The 23,454-nt window shown below is 44.2% G+C and overlaps 1 protein-coding gene across 3 annotated transcripts in view; it reads left to right on the top strand.

Moving 5' to 3' along the window:
- LOC124031678 (metabotropic glutamate receptor 7-like) overlaps window positions 1–23,454 on the top strand; it is a 151,346-nt gene that overhangs the window by 92,533 nt on the left and 35,359 nt on the right. For all 3 annotated transcript variants that reach the window (XM_046343226.1, XM_046343225.1, XM_046343224.1), the window contains exons 3-6: window positions 7,234–7,369; window positions 11,060–11,214; window positions 12,579–12,716; window positions 14,602–14,802. In XM_046343226.1, coding sequence (XP_046199182.1) covers window positions 7,234–7,369; window positions 11,060–11,214; window positions 12,579–12,716; window positions 14,602–14,802 — 630 coding nt within the window. The remainder of the gene's footprint in view (window positions 1–7,233; window positions 7,370–11,059; window positions 11,215–12,578; window positions 12,717–14,601; window positions 14,803–23,454) is intronic.

Raw genomic sequence — 23,454 nt, 5'->3', positions numbered from 1 at the left:
TGGAGCATCAAGTTGGAATGAGGGAAGGATGTTTAATGTAGATACCAACCAGTAGGTCCATCATAATATAAATTAAGTATTGTGCACATTGAAATGTCATAGGATTCTAATTTCACAAAAAACAAATACTTAGAATCTCCTATATGTAAGATTTGAATTCGCCACATAAAGCAGTGTGAGGAGTAAAACACTCCACTCTATGAGTTATAATTTCCTTCTCCAAAAGAGACATTGCACTGCTCTTTATTCCAGTGTCTGCTGTGTGAATGGAGAGCTCTCTCTCTTTCATGTCCAGAGATAAGACACTCTGCCAGTGGCAGGTGAAGGCACTCAGACCTACAGCACAGAGTTCTGGCAGTAGACTTCTGGCTCTGATGGCTCTGCCTGGTTTTCCCATCTTGGCTGACTGACGAGGAATTCTGCAAGTCATTCAATAATTTAGCCTTGGTTGCACAGCACACAGCCAGTCTACAGCCTTCGGGGCAGTCTAGTCCTCACAGCATGTTCAAGCCTGGTGCTCAGAAAGGAAAACCACTCAAAAAGCTGCTTATCTTCATCAGTGGCTGTCTGCCATGACCCATGTCTCTGTCCGCTTCCAGCTTCAAGTGTGGCCTCTGCTTCCCATACACACTGTGACAGTGACAAGCATATTCTTATTGCCCCGAAAATCTAGATCTACATTTTATGGTGAATTAATCCTCATTACATGTAATACCCAGCGACAGACAGACAGGCACATAGACAGTTTCCCAAAAAGTAAACCTTGTTTGTAGCAGTGGCATAAGCACCCCTAGAGCCCTGAAGAATCATGTTGAATATCGGTGCTGAAATGGAGCTGTAGTGGTGTCCCTATGAGACCCTTCGGCTGCTGCTACTGCTGCCTCTGTCTCTGCTGCTACAGCTCCACAGATGCACCACAATAGCATACTGCCCTTTTCATTTTAACAGGAGAGCCCAATCCCCATGCATTTAACAAGCTACAAAAGGAGCTCAACATTTTTGTTCTGTCCACTTATGGGGATTACAGGAGCCATCCTAACTGTCTTTGTAGAGATATATTGTCTGGGAATCAGCAATATTTTCTAATTCTGTCTATGGCTGCTGCTGTGAGGATAGTAAGAGGGGGATGGAGGAGAGAAGGAGAGCTGGGAAGGAGTCCTTTAGAAGGAGCTCTTTTTAGATGTAGCCCAGTAAACAGATGGAGGTGTGGTTTCTCTTCTGCAAGCTCAAAGCTGTTTATATCAAAGTAATGAGCCTGAGCAGATGACTAATTAGGAGATTCCTCCCATTTCTCTGTCTACTCAGGGAAACCAACCCAATGTTGGAAAGGTTAGCTGATATTAGGAGTGCTTGAGTCAGAGAAATTTTAATTGGTTTGGATAGAGAAGCCTGGGTGTTAACTCGGGACCAAGCCAGACTGCCGCTCATCATCTAGTTCTAACTATGGTGTGTCTTCAGGTGCACAATAATGTCCATTTACTCTATATGAGTACAGTAACCGCTGGAAAAGGTTGGCCCATGCTCTCACATCTGCTCCAGCGGACGGAATGCAATTAAGGTATTTGTTTAATAAGATATGATTTGATTTTTATATTTACATAATGAGCTGTTGAATGTGTGCCGAGGATGACAAGAAAATCTGTCAAACTTATTTTTTGTTTTTCTTCTCACAAAATGGTGGCTGCAGTTTCTCCTCCAGCACCAGTGTTTTCCTCAGCACAACACAGAGCTATGGGACGACATTTAAAGATGACCTTTAACTCTTGACAGGAGTAAATTAGGTCATATTACAGACCCTTCATTTAAGATTCAGACAACCATGGATTACGCTAAATGATTGCCCTTGTTAATATTCCCTCAAAGACAATTGCCAACTAAGTTTTGGCCATATCTCTGAGGTGACTGTCACGGTCGGCTCACCATATATCTAATACCTATTTAGTGACGCACGGAAGCAATCAGTACCTTTCATCCTGTACAAACTCTGTCATGTTTGTCATTTATTATCATGTCTTGTCCCTGTGCTCCCCATGCTATTCGTTTCCCTCTGCTGGTCTTATTTGGTTCTTTCCCTCCTATCCCTCTCTCTCCCCCTCCCTCTCTCACTCTCTCGCTCTCTCTTCTCTCTGTCGTTCCGTTCCTGCTCCCAGCTGTTCCTATTCCCCTAATCATCATTTAGTCTTCCCACACCTGTTCCCGATCCTTTCCCCTGATTAGACTCCCTATTTATTCCTTTGTGATCCGTTCCTGTGCCGTCGGTTCCTTGTATTGTATTCACCATGCTGTGATTGCGTTTCGCCCTGTCCTGTCGTGTTTTTGCCGTGATTGTGTATCACCCTGTCCTGTCGTGTTTTGTGCCTTCATCAGACGCTGCGTGTGAGCAGGTGTCTCAGTCGACTACGGCCTGCGCCTACCCGAAGCGACCTGCAGTCTGTGGCCGCTTCTCCAGTTGTTTTCCCCTCTACAAATCTAGAGGATGTCAGTTATTCCGTTTTGAACATTATTAAACTCTGTTTCTGTTAAGTCGCTTTTGGGTCCTCTTTTACCTGCATGACAGAAGGAACCGACCAAGGAATGGACCCAGCGACTTCAGACGCTCGTTACACTGCCGTCGAGATCCAAGGAGCCATGCTCGGCAGACACGAGCAGGAATTGTCCGCTGCTCGCCATGCCGTGGAGAACCTGGCCGCTCAGGTTTCCGACCTCTCTGGACAGTTCCAGAGTCTACGTCTCGTGCCACCTGTTACTTCCTGGCCTGCCGAGCCTCCAGAACCTAGGGTTAATAACCCACCTTGCTACTCCGGGCAGCCCACTGAGTGCCGCTCCTTTCTCACGCAGTGTGAGATTGTGTTCTCTCTCCAACCCAACACATACTCTAGAGAGAGAGCTCGGGTTGCTTACGTCATTTCACTCCTTACTGGCCGGGCTCGAGAATGGGGCACAGCTATCTGGGAGGCAAGGGCTGATTGCTCTATCAAATTCCAGAACTTTAAAGAGGAGATGATTCGGGTTTTTGACCGTTCAGTTTTTGGTGGGGAGGCTTCTAGGGCCCTGGCTTCCTTATGCCAAGGTGAACGGTCCATAACGGATTATTCCATTGAGTTTCGCACTCTTGCTGCCTCTAGTGAGTGGAACGAGCCGGCGCTGCTCGCTCGTTTTCTGGAGGGACTCCACGCAGTGGTTAAGGATGAGATTCTCTCCCGGGAGGTTCCTTCAGATGTGGACTCTTTGATTGCTCTCGCCATCCGCATAGAACGACGGGTAGATCTTCGTCACCGGGCTCGTGGAAGAGAGCTCGCATCAACGGTGTTTCCCTGCTCCGCATCGCAACCATCTCCCTCCTCTGGCTTTGAGACTGAGCCCATGCAGCTGGGAGGGATTCGCATCTCGAATAAGGAGAGGGAACGGAGGATCACCAACCGCCTGTGCCTCTATTGCGGAGTTGCTGGACATTTTGTTAATTCATGTCCAGTAAGAGGCCAGAGCCCATCAGTAAGCGGAGGGCTACTGGTGAGCGCTACTACTCAGTCCTCTTCATCTAGATCTTGTACTACTATGTCGGTCCATCTACGCTGGACCGGTTCGGGTGCTACATGCAGTGCCTTGATTGACTCTGGGGCTGAGGGTTGTTTCATGGACGAAGCATGGGTTCGGAAACATAACATTCCTTTCAGACCGTTAGACAAGCCTACGCCCATGTTTGCCTTAGATGGTAGTCATCTTCCCAGTATCAAATTTGAGACACTACCTTTAACTCTCACAGTATCTGGTAACCACAGTGAGACTATTTCTTTTTTGATTTTCCGTTCACCGTTTACACCTGTTGTTTTGGGTCATCCCTGGCTAGTATGTCATAATCCTTCTATTAATTGGTCTAGTAATTCTATCCTATCCTGGAACGTTTCTTGTCATGTGAAGTGTTTAATGTCTGCCATCCCTCCCGTTTCTTCTCTCCCTACTTCTCAGGAGGAACCTGGCGATTTGACAGGAGTGCCGGAGGAATATCATGATCTGCGCACGGTCTTCAGTCGGTCCCGAGCCAACTCCCTTCCTCCTCACCGGTCGTATGATTGTAGTATTGATCTCCTTCCAGGGACCACGCCTCCTCGAGGTAGACTATACTCTCTGTCGGCTCCCGAACGTAAGGCTCTCGAGGATTATTTGTCTGTGTCTCTTGACGCCGGTACCATAGTGCCTTCTTCTTCTCCGGCCGGGGCGGGGTTCTTTTGTTAAGAAGAAGGACGGTACTCTGCGCCCCTGCGTGGATTATCGAGGGCTGAATGACATAACGGTTAAGAATCGTTATCCGCTTCCCCTTATGTCATCAGCCTTCGAGATTCTGCAGGGAGCCAGGTGCTTTACTAAGTTGGACCTTCGTAACGCTTACCATCTCGTGCGCATCAGAGAGGGGGACGAGTGGAAAACGGCGTTTAACACTCCGTTAGGGCATTTTGAGTACCGGGTTCTGCCGTTCGGTCTCGCCAATGCGCCAGCTGTTTTTCAGGCATTAGTTAATGATGTTCTGAGAGACATGCTGAACATTTTTGTTTTTGTCTATCTTGACGATATCCTGATTTTTTCTCCGTCACTCGAGATTCATGTTCAGCACGTTCGACGTGTTCTACAGCGCCTTTTAGAGAATTGTCTCTACGTAAAGGCTGAGAAGTGCTCTTTTCATGTCTCCTCCGTTACTTTTCTCGGTTCCGTTATTTCCGCTGAAGGCATTCAGATGGATTCCGCTAAGGTCCAAGCTGTCAGTGATTGGCCCGTTCCAAGGTCACGTGTCGAGTTGCAGCGCTTTTAGGTTTCGCTAATTTCTATCGGCGTTTCATTCGTAATTTCGGTCAAGTTGCTGCCCCTCTCACAGCTCTTACTTCTGTCAAGACGTGTTTTAAGTGGTCCGGTTCCGCCCAGGGAGCTTTTGATCTTCTAAAAGAACGTTTTACGTCCGCTCCTATCCTCGTTACTCCTGACGTCACTAGACAATTTATTGTCGAGGTTGACGCTTCAGAGGTAGGCGTGGGAGCCATTCTATCCCAGCGCTTCCAGTCTGACGATAAGGTTCATCCTTGCGCTTATTTTTCTCATCGCCTGTCGCCATCTGAGCGCAACTATGATGTGGGTAACCGTGAACTGCTCGCCATCCGCTTAGCCCTAGGCGAATGGCGACAGTGGTTGGAGGGGGCGACCGTTCCTTTTGTCGTTTGGACAGACCATAAGAACCTTGAGTACATCCGTTCTGCCAAACGACTTAATGCCCGTCAAGCTCGTTGGGCGTTGTTTTTCGCTCGTTTCGAGTTTGTGATTTCTTACCGTCCGGGTAGCAAGAACACCAAGCCTGATGCCTTATCCCGTCTGTTTAGTTCTTCTGTGGCTTCTACTGATCTCGAGGGGATTCTTCCTTATGGGCGTGTTGTCGGGTTGACAGTCTGGGGAATTGAAAGACAGGTTAAGCAAGCACTCACGCACACTGCGCCGCCGCGCGCTTGTCCTAGTAACCTCCTTTTCGTTCCTGTTTCCACTCGTCTGGCTGTTCTTCAGTGGGCTCACTCTGCCAAGTTAGCTGGTCATCCCGGTGTTCGAGGCACTCTTGCGTCTATTCGCCAGCGCTTTTGGTGGCCGACTCAGGAGCGTGACACGCGCCGTTTCGTGGCTGCGTGTTCAGACTGCGCGCAGAAGAAGTCTGGTAATTTTTTTTCTGCTTCTGCTCCTGGTCTTGCTGGGTCTCAGTCTGTTCCCTGCCATCGCATCTCTCCTGTTCTTGTCCCTGCCCTTGCTGTGTCTCAGTCTGTCCCTAGTTCTCATTTTTTTTTTAGAGTAGTACCCTAGTTTCCCTTTTTATCGTTTTTCGTTACGGTCCTGAGGAGAGGAGTTGGGTTCTTTCTCGGGACGTGCTGGACCGTTTGATCTATGATTTCCTCCGTTGCTGCCAGTGTTCCTCCTCGAGAGCGCCAGGAGGCGCTCGGTGAGTGGGGGGGTACTGTCATGTTTGTCATTTATTATCATGTCTTGTCCCTGTGCTCCCCATGCTATTCGTTTCCCTCTGCTGGTCTTATTTGGTTCTTTCCCTCCTATCCCTCTCTCTCCCCCTCCCTCTCTCACTCTCTCGCTCTCTCTTCTCTCTGTCGTTCCGTTCCTGCTCCCAGCTGTTCCTATTCCCCTAATCATCATTTAGTCTTCCCACACCTGTTCCCGATCCTTTCCCCTGATTAGACTCCCTATTTATTCCTTTGTGATCCGTTCCTGTGCCGTCGGTTCCTTGTATTGTATTCACCATGCTGTGATTGCGTTTCGCCCTGTCCTGTCGTGTTTTTTGCCGTGATTGTGTATCACCCTGTCCTGTCGTGTTTTGTGCCTTCATCAGACGCTGCGTGTGAGCAGGTGTCTCAGTCGACTACGGCCTGCGCCTACCCGAAGCGACCTGCAGTCTGTGGCCGCTTCTCCAGTTGTTTTCCCCTCTACAAATCTAGAGGATGTCAGTTATTCCGTTTTGAACATTATTAAACTCTGTTTCTGTTAAGTCGCTTTTGGGTCCTCTTTTACCTGCATGACAAACTCATTATCACTGACCTGTCTGAACATGATTCATTGTCAATATCAATATCCTCCTTGTTTGTGTAGCCTGTTTCCAGATCTGATTGGTTGACTGTCCATTGTGGTGTGTCTAGTAATGACGTTAAATGAAAAGTCAATGGGGAAGGGACAACTTTTTAATCTGTGGTCACAAAGTGTGAAAAGTGTATTTATGTGTTCCTTCTACCCTGTTGACACAGTTTCATATTGGTTTGGTCTTCTGTTGTCCTGTAATTATTCACCCACAGCCCTCTATTAAGAAATGGATCACACTATTAATTTGTGAGGGTTTTTCTTTCAGTTGTTCATTTGCATGCTGTTGTTCATCCCCAGTGATGTACTGTAAACCACTCAGCTCACCTCATTTATGACTCAAATGTAAATGGGATGTATAGTACATGTACATTTTTTCACTCAACTATCTTGGAAAGACAGAGACCCTATTGCGAGGATGAATAAACAATAACAATATTTCCATTAGAAAGGATTAACACAATCTTGACTTGAGGGTTTCAAGTGTGTGCATGTCCGTGTGTACGTGTTCTCATATGTGTGTGTATGTTTGCCTCTGTGTGGGTCTCTGTGGGTAAACATCCCAGAAGTCTAATCAGCTCTCCTTCTTTCTCTCTCTCTCTCTCTCTCTCTTTCTCTGAATTAAAGGTGGGATCTGCATCGCACAGTCTTTAAAAATTCCCCACAACCCCAAGCTAGAGGATTATGACAAAGCCGTCCAACAACTGCTGGATATGCACCACTCCCGGGCAGTCATCATCTTTGCCAGTGAAGAAGACATACGGTGTGTAGTTCAGTACACAGCATCCGAATGCATCTATGTTGTTGAGGGGCTTTGATGACATGTCAAGTCGAGTTCTTTAATCTCACAGCAGAAACTTGAAGACAGGTTGGAGGCGCAGACAGATCCTTTGTGTGTGTGCACACACTGGGTGTCTGTAACACAAAACATGCCTCCAATAACACAAACAGAAACGTGCCGAGGAGGAGAACTGAGAATATGGAATATCACAACAAAGCAGCAGATATTATTTCATTTACAATACCTTTAAGCAGTGGCGGTTCTTGTATGTCTCCCTGGGCGAACCCCCCCCAACCCCCCTTCTGCCCCTCCCCTCAAATAAGCACCATTCTGCACTAGTTAGTTAGTTAGTTAGTTAGTTAGTTAGTTAGTTAGTTAGTTAGTTAGTTAGTTAGTTAGTTAGTTAGTTAGTTAGTTAGTAACTGTATTTTTCATTCAGACATTTGGAACAACACAAATAAATAATCATAATCATAATAGTCATTTAAAAATATATAAAAATACATACAAAAATAAGACTCAAGTAACAAAAAAATAACAAAGACAAATAGAAACAAATTGTAGTATATAAAAATAAATAAGAGTGAATCGAACTATTACACTATTACAATATTGACAACAAAAAACACACAAATAAAACTAAATTGCACAAATCCTATTTCACACAAATACACCATTAAAATATCACATTTATGAAGAAGAGAACCTGATTATTACACTATTGCACTTCAAACAAGAAACACACAAACTAAATTGCACAACTAATTGCATTAGTACTGTACAAAGTTAGAAGTGTGCTATTTGATAGATTCTCTCGCTCCCCCTACTTAGGGCTTCCAGTGGGGAGACCTGAGGTGAACCTACCCCCGCCCCCCTCCCCATCTCGTACTTCTGAGTGGGAGACCTTCCCTGGCACTAGCCTGCCTAGCTCACCAACTAGAATCAGGGCGCCCACTCCGACAAGGTTAATTAACCCACAGGCCCACATGGTGACATCAATCAATCAATCAAATTTTATTTATATAGCCCTTCGTACATCAGCTGATATCTCAAAGTGCTGTACAGAAACCCAGCCTAAAACCCCAAACAGCAAGCAATGCAGGTGTAGAAGCACAGTGGCTAGGAAAAACTCCCTAGAAAGGCCAAAACCTAGGAAGAAACCTAGAGAGTAACCAGGCTATGTGGGGTGGCCAGTCCTCTTCTGGCTGTGCCGGGTGGAGATTATAACAGAACATGGCCAAGATGTTCAAATGTTCATAAATGACCAGCATGGTCAAATAATAGTAAGGCAGAACAGTTGAAACTGGAGCAGCAGCATGGCCAGGTGGACTGGGGACAGCGAGGAGCCATCATGTCAGGTAGTCCTGGGGCATGGTCCTGGGGCTCAGGTCCTCCGAGAGAGAGAAAGAAAGAAGGAGAGAATTAGAGAACGCACACTTAGATTCACACAGGACACCGAATAGGACAGGAGAAGTACTCCAGATATAACAAACTGACCCTAGCCCCCCGACACAAACTACTGCAGCATAAATACTGGAGGCTGAGACAGGAGGGTTCAGGAGACACTGTGGCCCCATTCGAGGACACCCCCCGGACAGGGCCAAACAGGAAGGATATAACCCCACCCACTTTGCCAAAGCACAGCCCGCACACCACTAGAGGGATATCTTCAACCACCAACTTACCATCCTGAGACAAGGCTGAGTATAGCCCACAAAGATCTCCGCCACGGCACAACCCAAGGGGGGGGGGGTGCCAACCCAGACAGGATGACCACAACAGTGAATCAACCCACTCAGGTGACGCACCCCCTGCAGGGACGGCATGAGAGAGCCCCAGTAAGCCAGTGACTCAGCCCCTGTAATAGGGTTAGAGGCAGAGAATCCCAGTGGAAAGAGGGGAACTGGCCAGGCAGAGACAGCAAGGGCGGTTCGTTGCTCCAGAGCCTTTCCGTTCACCTTCACACTCCTGGGCCAGACTACACTCAATCATATGACCCACTGAAGAGATGAGTCTTCAGTAAAGACTCAGGTTGAGACCGAGTTTGCGTCTCTGACATGGGTAGGCAGACCGTTCCATAAAAATGGAGCTCTATAGGAGAAAGCCCTGCCTCCAGCTGTTTGCTTAGAAATTCTAGGGACAATTAGGAGGCCTGCGTCTTGTGACCGTAGCGTACGTGTAGGTATGTACGGCAGGACCAAATCAGAGAGATAGGTAGGAGCAAGCCCATGTAATTCTTTGTAGGTTAGCAGTAAAACCTTGAAATCAGCCCTTGCTTTGACAGGAAGCCAGTGTAGAGAGGCTAGCACTGGAGTAATATGATCAAATTTTTGGGTTCTAGTCAGGATTCTAGCAGCCGTATTTAGCACTAACTGAAGTTTATTTAGTGCTTTATCCGGGTAGCCGGAAAGTAGAGCATTGCAGTAGTCTAACCTAGAAGTGACAAAAGCATGGATTAATTTTTCTGCATCATTTTTGGACAGAAAGTTTCTGATTTTTGCAATATTACATAGATGGAAAAAAGCTGTCCTCGAAATGGTCTTGATATGTTCTTCAAAAGAGAGATCAGGGTCCAGAGTAACGCCGAGGTCCTTCACAGTTTTATTTGAGACGACTGTACAACCATTAAGATTAATTGTCAGATTCAACAGAAGATCTCTTGATATTATTGACATGATGTGCAAATCAGCGATAGAAAACCGATAGAGCAAATGTCACAACTTGGAATATATGTATATTTTTTAAATATATATATATTTTTTTTGTAAGGGGTGCCCCATGCCGTCCCCAGCAAGATGCCGCCCTGGGTGGCTGCCCATGTCGCCAATGCCTAAATCCGCCACTGCCTCTGAGTCTTACAATTTCTCTTGAGAGGATATTCAACACTACAAGAAATAGACGGACGGGTGGATAGACAGACTAAGCAGAGAGAAAGAAAGAGGGAGAGACGTCGGTAATGTGTGGAAGACAAAGAGGGAGAGAGATTGAGAGCTTATTTTTTATGTAAATGGAATGTTTTTTTTTATAAATCACTTGGTTTTGAGAAACTTACCCCACCAGCAATAAACATCCTCATTGCTTGTTCTGCAGTATGTGGGACATGGATAAACATGAACAAAGGAACTAAATACGTCCTTTTAGAAACGGCAAAGCTCTCAATATAGTGATGCAGGTCTTTAGATGTTGTACACATGAGAGTGTATAATTCTGAACTTTATTTGCAATGTTGTATTCCATTTTGTTGGACTCAAGCGATGCTTTTCTATGTGCGAGCATGCTTTACCGTTTCTCCTGTGAACAATGGGAACTAGAAAGCATGTGCTGGCTTACACACCTATTGAAAGTGTGAAAGTATTGAACATTTCTTTTAAAATGCTTTCACATCTTATATCTAGAAATGGATTTGCAACACAGAGAACATAAATACATACTATGGTTGAAATACACAATAAATATAAATGACACCCAACTTCTGTAATGTATATATATATATATATATATATATATATATATATATATATATATATATATATATATATATATATATATATATATATATATATATATATATATATATATATATATATATATTCGTAGGTTGCTGTGGACCCACTAATAGATTGCATGTGTCCCTTCTGCTTTCTCCTAATTCACACATGGCTGCCCTTGCAGGGGAGTTCTCAATGCCACCAGGAGAGCCAATCAGGTGGGCCATTTCCTGTGGATTGGATCGGACAGTTGGGGGTCGAAGAGCAGCCCAATACACCAGTTAGAGGATGTGGCTGTGGGAGCAGTCACTATACTGCCCAAACGCTCATCTATTAAAGGTACACACACACTATATGGACCATACACACTATAATGACCACAGGCTTATGTACAGTAGTAGGAGACAGTAGAGCGCACATTATTGTACTGTGGTCTTGTGCGTAGCTCAAAACTCCCCTGTTTTACCAGCATTTCTGCTCAGTGTCACTACAATAATAGCCATTTATCATTACAATCTGGGGACTAGGTGGCAAGTGAAGTGTGGGTTTTCAATAATATGTTTTTAATTAGACAGGTCTAGACAGGACAAGACTTGGTCTGGGAAGAGCCAGAAGGCAAGAGGAGTATATTAAACCAGCATACATCATTGATGTCCCTTTCAAAAGAAAATCAGCCAAGTCATTCAGTCATGATTAGTCATCACTCTGATTTAGCTGATAAAACTAGACTATGTGAGAAAGAAGACACCTGTGTAGACATTACTGTAGAACTATGGGTATGTCACAGCTGGAAATGATACATCGAGCCAGTCTTTGTGCTTGGTATCAATTAATATTACTGCTGATCTCTTGATTTCATTGTTTATTACAGTCATTCATTTTCACACGGTAGAGTCCAACATAAAATACATTACACAGGGGAGGTCAGAAACCCTGAGTTTGCGTATATAGAACCCCCACAGTACAATTTATCTTGAATAAATACAAATGCACAAAGCATAAAGCGTATTACACAAAAGTTCATGGATAAAATCTATGTACCTAAATCAAATCAAATTGTATTTGTCACATACACATGGTTAGCAGATGTTAATGCGAGTGTAGCGAAATGCTTGTGCTTCTAGTTCCGACAATGCAGTAATAACCAACGAGTAATCTAACCTAACAATTCCAAAACTACTACTGTATACACACAAGGATAAAGGGATAAAGAATATGTACATAAAGATATATGAATGAGTGAGTGATGGTACAGAACGGCATAGGCAAGATGCAGTAGATGGTATCGAGTACAGTATATACATATGAGATGAGTAATGTAGGGTATGTAAACAAAGTGGCATAGTTTAAAGTGGCTAGTGATACATGTACAGTAGATGATATACACGTTCCCAGGAAACTATATATGCAGACACCTACAAGGTACTGCCCTTCTAACAAAATACTGTGCATATAGACTTCATATACTAACCCTGTTATTATTTATTATGCATCCTGTAATATTCATGTGATTTCCAAGATTAAAGATCCATGTCGTACACAGGAACTGCAGTGGTCAAAATAGAATTAAAAGTGGTTTAGTTGTACTGTAGCTATGAGACTAATACAACTCCTAAAAGCCACTACAGCACAGCGCTCCAGTAACACTTCCCAAGTCTTGCTTCATTTCTTTCAGAATTCTCTTTTCTTTTTCGATTCTCCAGGGTTTGATGAGTACTTCACCTCGCTCACCCTGGAGAATAATCGCAGAAATGTGTGGTTCGCCGAATTCTGGGAGGAAAATTTTGACTGCAGGCTCCTCAGCTCCTCCAAACGAGAGGACACCAGCAGGAAATGCACAGGTAGGTAGCCAGACATTTGTTTGCTTGGGTATTTGTGTTTGTTTGTGGGAGGGGGCATTGCCATTGCCAATGTAATGCATTTGCACTTTAATGCATGTCATGCTCCTAAGGCTACAGGTATAGGAAGAGACTTGAATTGTAGTACATATCTTAATGCAGACTTGAAGGTGTAGGCCCACTGGATAATGCAAATAGCTTAAATAGCTGGTCCTACTGAGAGAGTAAAGTTGTGCCCAGTTGGGTAAAGGCACCATGTCAGCAGTGTTCAGCTGTTTCATGTATGCTAAGTAGATGGTAGAGAAACATGCATGCCATTTGGAGAAGTATTGATCAGAGAAACTACACAGAAATGATGCAAGTAAATAAAGCTCTGCAGATACAGGTACTCACTATTGATGCACCCAAAGAGCTTTCTTACCGACAATGTTTTAATCTAGCTGCAAGCATTACTTGTAATGAGGTGTGTTGGGACTTGGGAGCATTGGTAGTGTGGAAGTGTTGCTCACTGTGATATCTATCCATCCTACAGGTATGCCAGCAAAGCTACAAAAGATACAATAACACTATGTCAGTGCTAGTGACAGGGATTTATATATTTGATATGGCTTGAAGTACTGAAGGGTACTGAAGCCTTTCATCATTTCTTTATGTGCCACATGCTACAGATCATTGCACTGTCCATAAACCACATACAAATTTAATTTAGAATATCAGCAAAGCTTATAAGCATTGTACAAAGACACTAAAATGCCTCTTATTTACATCCACGTACTTCAGCCATACTGAGGAAGAAATTCTCTTTTAACTGTGAAGTCGGCGTATAGTTGCTTCCATTTCTGTCTTTTTCACATCTAACCAAGCCCATCTATATTTATGAATGTGAGTTACTGAAGGGAAGGTATTTTGTTGCATTCAAAGTTGTTTCTATCAACGCTCTACTCACTGCTCTGGAAAACAACAAAGGTTATCTGTGGGCTGAAATGTATGTTGAAAAGAGAGAAACTGGAGAAAATGTGAACATTTATTGCATTTGAACTTTTTCAGCTTTTGCCAGTCTCCCACATTGTATTCATATTCGGCCTGGTAGCACAGCCAGTCTTTTTCCCTTCTACTCATGATCAAGTTCGCAACGTGAACTGGGAGTCTTTATTCTGTATTTACATGTGAAAATCACACAGTGATCTCTGGCAGCTTTCCCCCACAGTGCTGTATAGCACACCCCAGTTCATCTGTTATTTTGTACTGTGGATTAACGAGCTGCTTTCCAGTTAATGCATCCATGTTAATTACTGCTTGCGTCTTTCGAATGAATATATTCAGCGTCCATATGCCACGCTTAATGACATAACCTGTTCACATTAGCACATAAAAAATGTGCAATATACATCAGGCAAAGGATCCCCACCCACAAAAAGCAAGAGATAAGAAATCCCCCACCAACCTGAAGAAATGCATTACACATTCAGTCACGGTATCACCAGTGAAATGAAAAGACCTAGTCCATAGTGAAAGGGCAGAGGAGCACTGAAGAGAGACTGTAATAGAGCATGGTGCTGCTGACAATGCTAGGAGATTCCTGTAGAATGCCTCTCGTCATGGCCTTGAACGCTCCTAAAATGGGACAAAAGATACACATCTCAACTACAGGTACAGTATAGGGCCTATAGTGGGCTGACTTCACTATGAAATATGCATATGTACATATGGTATCCAGTTCCACCTGCTCATCTCCTTCTTGGGTAGCATTTGGTTTTGCGGTACTGCAACAGAACTCTGCAGGAATGTGATCCATGCCGTGCTACGCACACAACAGGGTGACTGATTCACAGTGTGTGGCTGTCCTTTTCTTGACCTCTCCTCTCTCTCCTCTCTCCTCTCTCCTCAGGCCAGGAGAGGATCGGGATAGACTCCAAGTATGAGCAGGAGGGGAATGTTCAGTTTGTAATAGATGCTGTGTATGCCATGGCTTATGCCCTCCACAATATACAGAGAGACCTGTGTCCAGAGCACTCTGGTATTTGCCCTGGGATGGAGGCAGCCGAGGGGAAGACCCTGCTCAAGTATATACGCAACGTCAGCTTCAACGGTCAGTCCATGTGTTATCCCTGGACCCTGTTCATGTGTGTATCCTCATAAAAATATGGGCAAGGTGAAATAGCACGTTTCTCAAATAAGCACATACTGTATATATATATTTTTTTTTAACGACTGATACATTGTAATTCATTATGTACAGATAAAAATAAGGAAAGGTGGGAGGTAAGATAGAAGCATGGATGTGCAGAGTCAGAGGCACTGGACTCTCAAACACGTCATATTTTTATTGATGTCATTTACACCAATGGCAAAATATCATACTGCGTGAATGATTTATTCTAAATAGGTTAGATTTTTACATCTTTTCACATGCATAAATAAGTTGTTGACCAATATAAATTATTACCTAGGACACTGCCATTGGCAGGCCGCGCACTGACAGGTCTGTGGCTTTGTTGTGTGAATTGATTCATTCATTTCTCTGTTTCTGTTTTTTATGTTTTCAATCCATCAGTGCAGCAATGTATCAATTTAATCAATGTGATCCCGTCACACCAGAGCTACACGCCGCTCTCGCCATTCTAACTTCCCTGCCAGTTCATTGCCAATGCTGTAGCCTCTTTTACACGCATTCAGCAAGCAAGAGAATCGATCAATGCTTCTCTCCTCGAATAAGCCTAGGCCTATTAGTGTAAAAAATAATTGCTCAAAATAAGTTTCAAACTATATTACTGTTCGTTGTCTATATATACACACACTCAGAAAAAAAGGGTTTCAAAAGGGTTCTTCAGCTGTCCCCATAGAATAACCCTTTTTGTTCCAGGTGGAAAGGGTTCTACATATAACCCAAAAGAGTTCTACCTGGAGCCAAAAAGGGTTCTAAGAAGGGTACTCCTATGGTGACAGCCGAAGAACCCTTTTAGGTAGAACCTTTTTTAAGAGTGTAGGCTACTCGTTAAGTGCTAGAGAGAGGGGAAGAAATAGGCCAGTGAAGTTGCCAGCGAAGATGAGTGAATTGGGCCAGAAGGGAACAGTGAAGAAGGCAGAGAGATGTGTAAGTTAGAAATGAATTAATATATTAATGCATCATTTTTATAGCCTATATATTAGGCTATATATTATAGGCCTGCTATAGTGCATCTAGGTGACCACGTGCTATAGGCAACCCTAAAAGACTGTCACGATCATTTGTAGAATTAACGGAATTAACGGACCAAGTTAGAGCGTGCGTAGAGTTCCACATGTTTATTCAGATAAAACTCACAAAATCAATAAACAGCAAATGAAACGTGCAGCAAATGGCGAGCTCACAGGCAACTAACCAAAAACAAGATCCCACAAAAAAACAGTGGGGAAATGGCTGCCTAAATATGATCCCCAATCAGAGACAACGATAAACAGCTGCCTCTGATTGGGAACCATGCCAGGCCAACATAGACATACAACAACCTAGATAACCACACCCCGACCTAAGCAACATAGAAAATAAAAGGTTCTCTATGGTCAGGGTGTAACAAAGACAGAGACAAAAAAATATCCGCCGGAGTTTACCCTTATCAATAAGTGGTTTCACAGATTTAGATCAAGCACTCAAATAACCACCCTTTGCTTCACAAAAAGGTATCAACGACTGATCATTAGGCCGCTACGGACAGGTTGTGTGCATGTGTTTCTATTTTATAATGGTTGTAAATTTCATCTTCATATAACCTATATCACAGCTGTCTCGATCTACCCCTTCAAACTCTGCGTGTCGATTTAGCATTATTCTATAACGTAGACTAGTTTTCGATATCCTACAGAAAGGATTTGAAGCTAAGGCAATGTTTTGAATTAAGTTTTTGTAAAAGAGAAATGTTATTTGCTTAGGGACTGTGCGTTATTTATAATGAGGGATACCTGGAGAAAATGTGACCTCTCTGAAATTAAAATGGATGGCACTCCCTTCAGTAAAATATATTTTTACCTGATCCTTCCCTATATCCATTTGACATTTTAATTATTACCTTGGGTAACAGAGAACATGCCTTAGCCATGCAGTTTTAGAAACGGTTCTTTGTTTTGTAAGCATTACATGGCGAAGTAGACAGGAGGCTTGTCTTAGTATTTTGTGTTTTCTTTATTTATTTTGGTCAGGCCAGGGTGTGACATGGGTTTATTTTGTGGTGTGTTTTTGTATTGGGGTTTAGTAGGTATTGGGATTGTGGTTGAGTAGGGTTGTCTAGCATAGTCTATGGCTGCCTGAGGCGGTTCTCAATCAGAGTCAGGTGATTCTCGTTGTCTCTGATCGGGAACCATATTTAGGTAGCCTGGGTTTCACTGTGTGTTTGTGGGTGATTGTTCCTGTCTTTGTGTTTGCACCAGATATGGCTGTTTCGGTATTCGTTATTTCATTTAGTTATTTTTGTAGTTTCTGTAGGTATAGTTTTCCTTCATTAAAGTATCATGAATCATCATCACGCTGCATTTTGGTCCGATCCTTGTTCTACCTCTTCGTCAGAGGAGGAGATAGAAGAGAGCCGTTACAGAATCACCCACCCCACCCGGACCAAGTGGCATGGTAACAGGCAACAGCGGCAGCAGGAGCAGCGCGACAAGAATTTCTGGACTTGGGAGGAAATCCTCGACGGGAGAGGACCCTGGGCTAACCAGGGGAGTGTAGCCGCACCAAGGTGCAGCGAGAGAGGGACTGGACATGGGAGGACGAACTGGACGGTGAAGGACCTTGGGCTCAGCCTGGAGAATATCACCACCCCAAGGAAGAACTGGAGGCTGTCAAAGCGGAGAGGCGCTGGTATGAGGAGGCAGCACGGTGACGCGGATGGAAGCCTGAGATTCAGCCCCAAAAATGTATTGGGGGGGGGCTTACAGGGAGTATGGCTATGCCAGGTAGAAGACCTGCGCAAACTCCCTGTGCTTACCGGGGGGCATGAGAGACCGGGCAGGCACCGTGTTATGCTATGGAGCGCACAGTGTTTCCAGTGCGGCTGCATAGCCCGGTGCGGTTCATACCAGCTCTTCGTATTGGCCTGGCTAGAGTGGGCATCGAGCCAGGTAAGGTTGGGCAGGCTTGGTGCTCAAGAGCTCCAGTGCGCCTGCACGGTCCGGTCTATCCAGAGCCACCTCCACACACCAGTCCTCCGGTGGCAGCTCCCCGCACCAGGCTTCCTGTGCATGTTCTCTATCCAGTTCCACCAGTGCCAGCACCACGCATCAATCAGGCCTACAGTGCGCCTCACCTCTCCTGCTCTGCCGGAGTCTCCCGCCTGTTTAGCGCAGCCAGAGCCTTCCTTCTCTCCAGCGCTGCCAGAGTCTCCTGCCTGTTCAGCACAGACTGAGCTGCCAGTCTGCATGGAGCAGCCTGAGCTGTCAGACTGCATGGAGCAGCCAGAGCTGCCAGTCTGCATGGAGCAGCCAGAGCTGCCAGTCTGCATGGAGCAGCCTGAGCTGTCAGGTTGCATAGAGCAACCAGAGCTGCCAGTCTGCATGGAGCTGCCAGTCTGCATAGAGCAGCCAGAGCTGCCAGTCTGCATGGAGCAGCAGAGCTGCCAGTCTGCATAGAGCAGCTAGATCCGCCAGTCAGCCAGACTCTTCCAGATCTGCCAGTCAGCCAGACTCTTCCAGATCTGCCAGTCAACCAGACTCTTCCAGATCTGCCAGTCAACCAGACTCTTCCAAATCTGCCAGTCAACCAGACTCTTCCAGATCTGCCAGTCAACCAGACTCTTCCAGATCCGCCAGCCAGCCAGGATATGCCGGAGCCAACTACCTGCCTGAGCTTCCTATCAGTGATGAGCTTCCTCTCAGTGCTGAGCTTCCTCTCAGTGCTGAGCTTCCTCTCAGTGCTGGGCTTCCCCTCAGTCCCGAGCTGCCCCTCAGTCACGAGCTGCCTCTCAGTCCAGTGGGGTTCTGGGTGAGGACTATTAGACCATGGTCGGCGGCGAGGGTGGATTATCCCAGGACGCGAGGGGGAGGAACTAAAACATTTATGGAGTGGGGTTCACGTCCCGAGCCGGAGCAGCCACCATGGACAGACGCCCACCCGGACCCTCCCTATGGTTTTGATGTGTGTCCGGGAGTCCGCACCTTAGTATTTTGTGTTTTCTTTATTTGTTTGGTCAGGCCAGGGTGTGACATGGGTTATTGTGTTGTGTTTTTGTCTTAGGGGTTTGTGGGGTGTCCACGTAGTCTATGGCTGCCTGAGGCGGTTCTCAATCAGAGTCAGGTGATTATCGTTGTCTCTGATTGGGAACCATATTTAGGCAGCCATATTCTGTGAGTGTTTCGTGGGTGATTGTTCCTGTCTCTGTGTTTGTTGTCACAAGATAGGCTGTATAGGTTTTCACGTTTTGTTTGTTGTTTTGTATATTAAGTTATTTCATGTATCGTTAATTTTCATTAAAGAACATGAGTAACCACCACGCTGCATTTTGGTCCGACTCTCTATCAACAGACGAACGCTGTTACAAGGCTGTGGATTTGCGGACCACCACAGAAAATATTTCCATTAATAAAGAACTGCATGAATTTATCATGTTATTTGCAGTCTGAGAAAAAAAGCCTTTTATAAATCCATTTCCTGCAATTCTAAATAGTTTCACATCATAATAGCACAATACCACAACAGAGCATGACAAGGAATGAGCACATGCTGCAGCACCAGAGATGTTTTGATTTGTAAAAAATAACAGACAACTTCATCACTGTTCCAAACTTAGACTATCATGTGTATATATTGAGCGCAACAGAACCAGTTACACTTGGAGTATCTGATCACCAGTGAAAAAGTCCTTTATTTTTTAGTACACCTGCTGCATATCAACAATGACAAGCCACCGGGGTCTGACAATCTGGATGGAAAATTACTGAGGATAATTGCAGACCATATTGCCACTCCTATTTGCCACATCTTCAATTTAAGCTTACCAGAAAGTGTGTGCCCTCAGGCTTGGAGGGAAGCTAAAGTCATTCCACCCATGAATAGCAAAGCCCCCTTTACTGGCTCAAACAGCAGACCAATCAGCCTGTTACCAACCCTTAGTAAACTTCTGGAAAAATTGTGTTTGACCAGATACAATGCTATTTCACAGGAAACAAATTGACAACAGATTTTCAGCACGCTTATAGGGAAGGACACTCAACAAGCACAGCACTTACACAAATGACTGATGATTGGCTGAGAAAAATGCATGATAAAATGACTGAGGGGGCTGTATTGTTAGACTTCAGTGCAGCTTTTGACATTATTGATCATAATCTGCTGCTGGAAAAATGTATGTGTTATGGCTTTACACCCCCTGCTATAATGTGGATAAAGAGTTACTTGTCGAACAGAACAGAAGGTGTTCTTTATTGGAATCCTCTCAAACATAACCCATGAAGAATCAGGAATTCCCCAGGGTAGCTGTTAAGGCCCCTTGCTTTTTTCAATCTTGTATATGTGGATGACTCAAAACTATACACATCAGCCACTAAAGTGACTGAAATGACTGCAACACTTAACAGAGAGCTGCAGGTAGTTTCAGAAAGGGTAGCAAGGTCTAAGTTTGTCTAAAATATTTCCAAAACTAAAAGCATTGTATTTGGGACAAATCATTCACTAAACACTAAACCTCAACTACATCTCGTAATGAATAATGTGGAAATTGAGCAAGTTGAGGTGACTGAACTGCTTGGAATAAACCTGGATTGTAAACTGTCATGGTCAAAACATATTGAAACAACAGTAGCTGGGGGAAGTCTGTCCATAATAAAGTGTTTTTCTGACTTCTTTACAACACTATCAACAAGGCAGGTCCTACAGGCTCTAGTTTTGTCGCATCTGGACTATTGTTCAGTCGTGTGGTCAATTACAGTTGGCTCAGAACAGGGCAGCACGGCTGGCCCTTAAAAGTACACGGAGAGCTAACATTAATGACATGCGTGTCAGTCTCTCATGGCTCATAGCGGAAGAGAGATTGACTTCCTCATTACTTGTAAGTGGTGTTGACAAGCTGAAGGTACCGAGCTGTCTGTTGAAAATACTAGCACACAGCTCGGACACCCATGCATACCCCACAAGACATGCCACCAGAGGTCTCTTCACAGTCCCCAAGTCCAGAACAGACTGCGGGAGGCACACAGTACTACATAGAGCCATGACTACATGGAACTCTACTTGACATCAGGTAACTGATGCCAGCAGTAGAATCAGATTTAAAAAGCAGGTAAAAAATACACCTTATGGAACAGCGGGGACTTTGAAGAAACACAAACATAGGCACAGACACATGCATACACACACACACACACACACACATCATCATAACATACACACTATACACACGCGTACACATGGATTTTGTATTGTAGATATGTGGATAGTTTTTTATATACACCCCAGCAGTGCAAAAACTTAGGAAGGAATTACATTTTCTTAGAAATATAACTTTGTCATGTGCTTCTCCGATATTTGCTCCTCTTATAGCCTAGGCCTATAGACTATAGTATAGGCTATGGATCATTTGATTGAGACCAGACTTGATAGCAGAGAATCAGATCAGTGATGAGGGGCATCATCAGGCAAACATTGAGATATAATAAGCCAACTAATTATCACACCCAAAGCAATATGACATTTAATCGATTGCAAATTACATGACCTTCCCCTTGTCACGGGTGTACGTACTCGTAGCGGAGTCAGGTGCAGGAGAGCAGAGAGTTTTGAACGAGCACACACTTTATTTAGGCAGGAGAAAGCAACAGACGGACGCCACTGTGTCAAAAACTCCAGCCAGTTAGCAAAAGTGCAAAAACGCGCAAACAGTCACAAACATTATGTTTACCAAATAAACATACCTCGTGAACAACACGGAATATAAGAACAACAATCTGGCGCGTCACAAATAACACGTAACACAAACAATATCACACAAAGACATGAGGGAGGACAGACGAATAAATACATACAGTGTGATTAGGGAATGTAAACCAGGTGTGCAGGGAACAAGACAAAACAAATGGATCAATAAAAAATGGAGCGGCAATGGCTAGAAAGCCGGTGACGTCGACCGCCGAACACCGCCCGAACAAGGAGAGGAGCCGACTTCGGCGGAAGTCGTGACAGCCCTGTAATAAAAACAAATATACACTACACCCTCATCCTAACTGAAATTGAAAAAGCATGACCCTCTCCCATTTTCCTCCAGGTAACAATTGTGTAAATTCCGTTCGCTCCCTTATGTGCCTAAGGGAGATGTGCTGCAGGCAGCTTTGATTGATGGGTCCTTTTAGGAGGGTGTGTGTGCTTGTATGAGTTCGCTAATTATCTATCTCCATTCAGAGAGTTTCCTAAAATAGGTCTAGCCTGTCTGGACTTCATATCTTTAATCAGATAGAAAGAAAACTGGAGGCAGCAAGTGTCATGATAGTCAGCATATGTGCGAGAAATCGTGACAGGTGCTAGTTTTGCATGTCCTCTCTTATTAAATGGGGTGCAACTGAATGAAATGTAGCCAAACTCCTTTAATGATTCATCCTATTGAATGAGCAGCCTATCCTAATATTTTCAGTAGCTTATAATTTTTCCTTTAGTATATGATCTTTCTCTCATTACTGCGTGCTCTCCATTCACTTTGAACAACATATTGCCACTGAGAATAATCGCAGTAGTTATGTTATGCAATTTTTGGGGATTTTAGTGGAGGGACAAAACGCATCAGACCTGGTGTGTTCACGGTTTAGTTGTTTTATACAAACAACATGCATATATCTCAGCTAACATTACACAATGTAACTATATGTTTCTAGTACACAAGTCATTTAAAATTCAACTGAAAGTGGCAGAAATTAAATTTTACAATTGACCCTAAAGGCAGGGTTAAATGTAACACTGTAAAAATGTTAATTAAAAATACACTACCGGTCAAAAGTTTTAGAACACCTACTCATGCAAGGGCTTTTCTTTATTTTTACTATTTTCTACATTATGGAATATTAGTGAAGACATCATAACTATGAAATAACACAAAGAATCATGTAGTAACCAAAAAAAAAATATATATATATATATATGTTATATTTTGATTTCCAGCTTCACCTGGAATGCTTTTCCAGCAGTCTTGAAGGAGTTCCCATATATACTGAGCACTTGTTGGCCGCTTTTCCTTCACTCTGTTGTCCAACTCATCCCAAACCATCTTAATTTGGTTGGTCGTGAGATTATGGAGGCCATGTCATCTGATGCAGCACTCCATCACTCTCCTTCTTGGTAAAATAGCCCTTACTAAGCCTGGAGGTGTTGAGTCATTGTGCTGTTGAAAATCAAATGATAGTCCCACTAAGCCCAAACCAGATGGGATGGCGTATCGCTGCAGAATTCTGTGGTAGCCATGCTGGTTAAGTGTACCTTGAATTCTAAATAAATCACAGACAGTGTCACCAGCAAAGCACCCCATCACCATAACACCCCTTCCTCCATGCTTTACAATGGGAACCACACATGCAGAGATCATCCGTTCACCCACACTGTGTCTAGCAAAGACTTGCTGGTTGGAACCAAAAATCACCAATTTCCACTGTTCTGATGTCCATTGATCATGTTTCTTGGCCCAAGGAAGTCTCTTCTTATTATTGGTGTCCTTTAGTAGTGGTTTCTTTGCAGCAATTCGACCATGAAGGCCTGATTCACGTGATCTCCTCTCAACACTTAGAGTTGTGATGT

The sequence above is a fragment of the Oncorhynchus gorbuscha genome, linkage group LG03 (assembly GCF_021184085.1).
Source record: "Oncorhynchus gorbuscha isolate QuinsamMale2020 ecotype Even-year linkage group LG03, OgorEven_v1.0, whole genome shotgun sequence".
NCBI lineage: Eukaryota > Metazoa > Chordata > Actinopteri > Salmoniformes > Salmonidae > Oncorhynchus > Oncorhynchus gorbuscha.
This window is presented reverse-complemented; position numbering and strand designations above follow the sequence as displayed.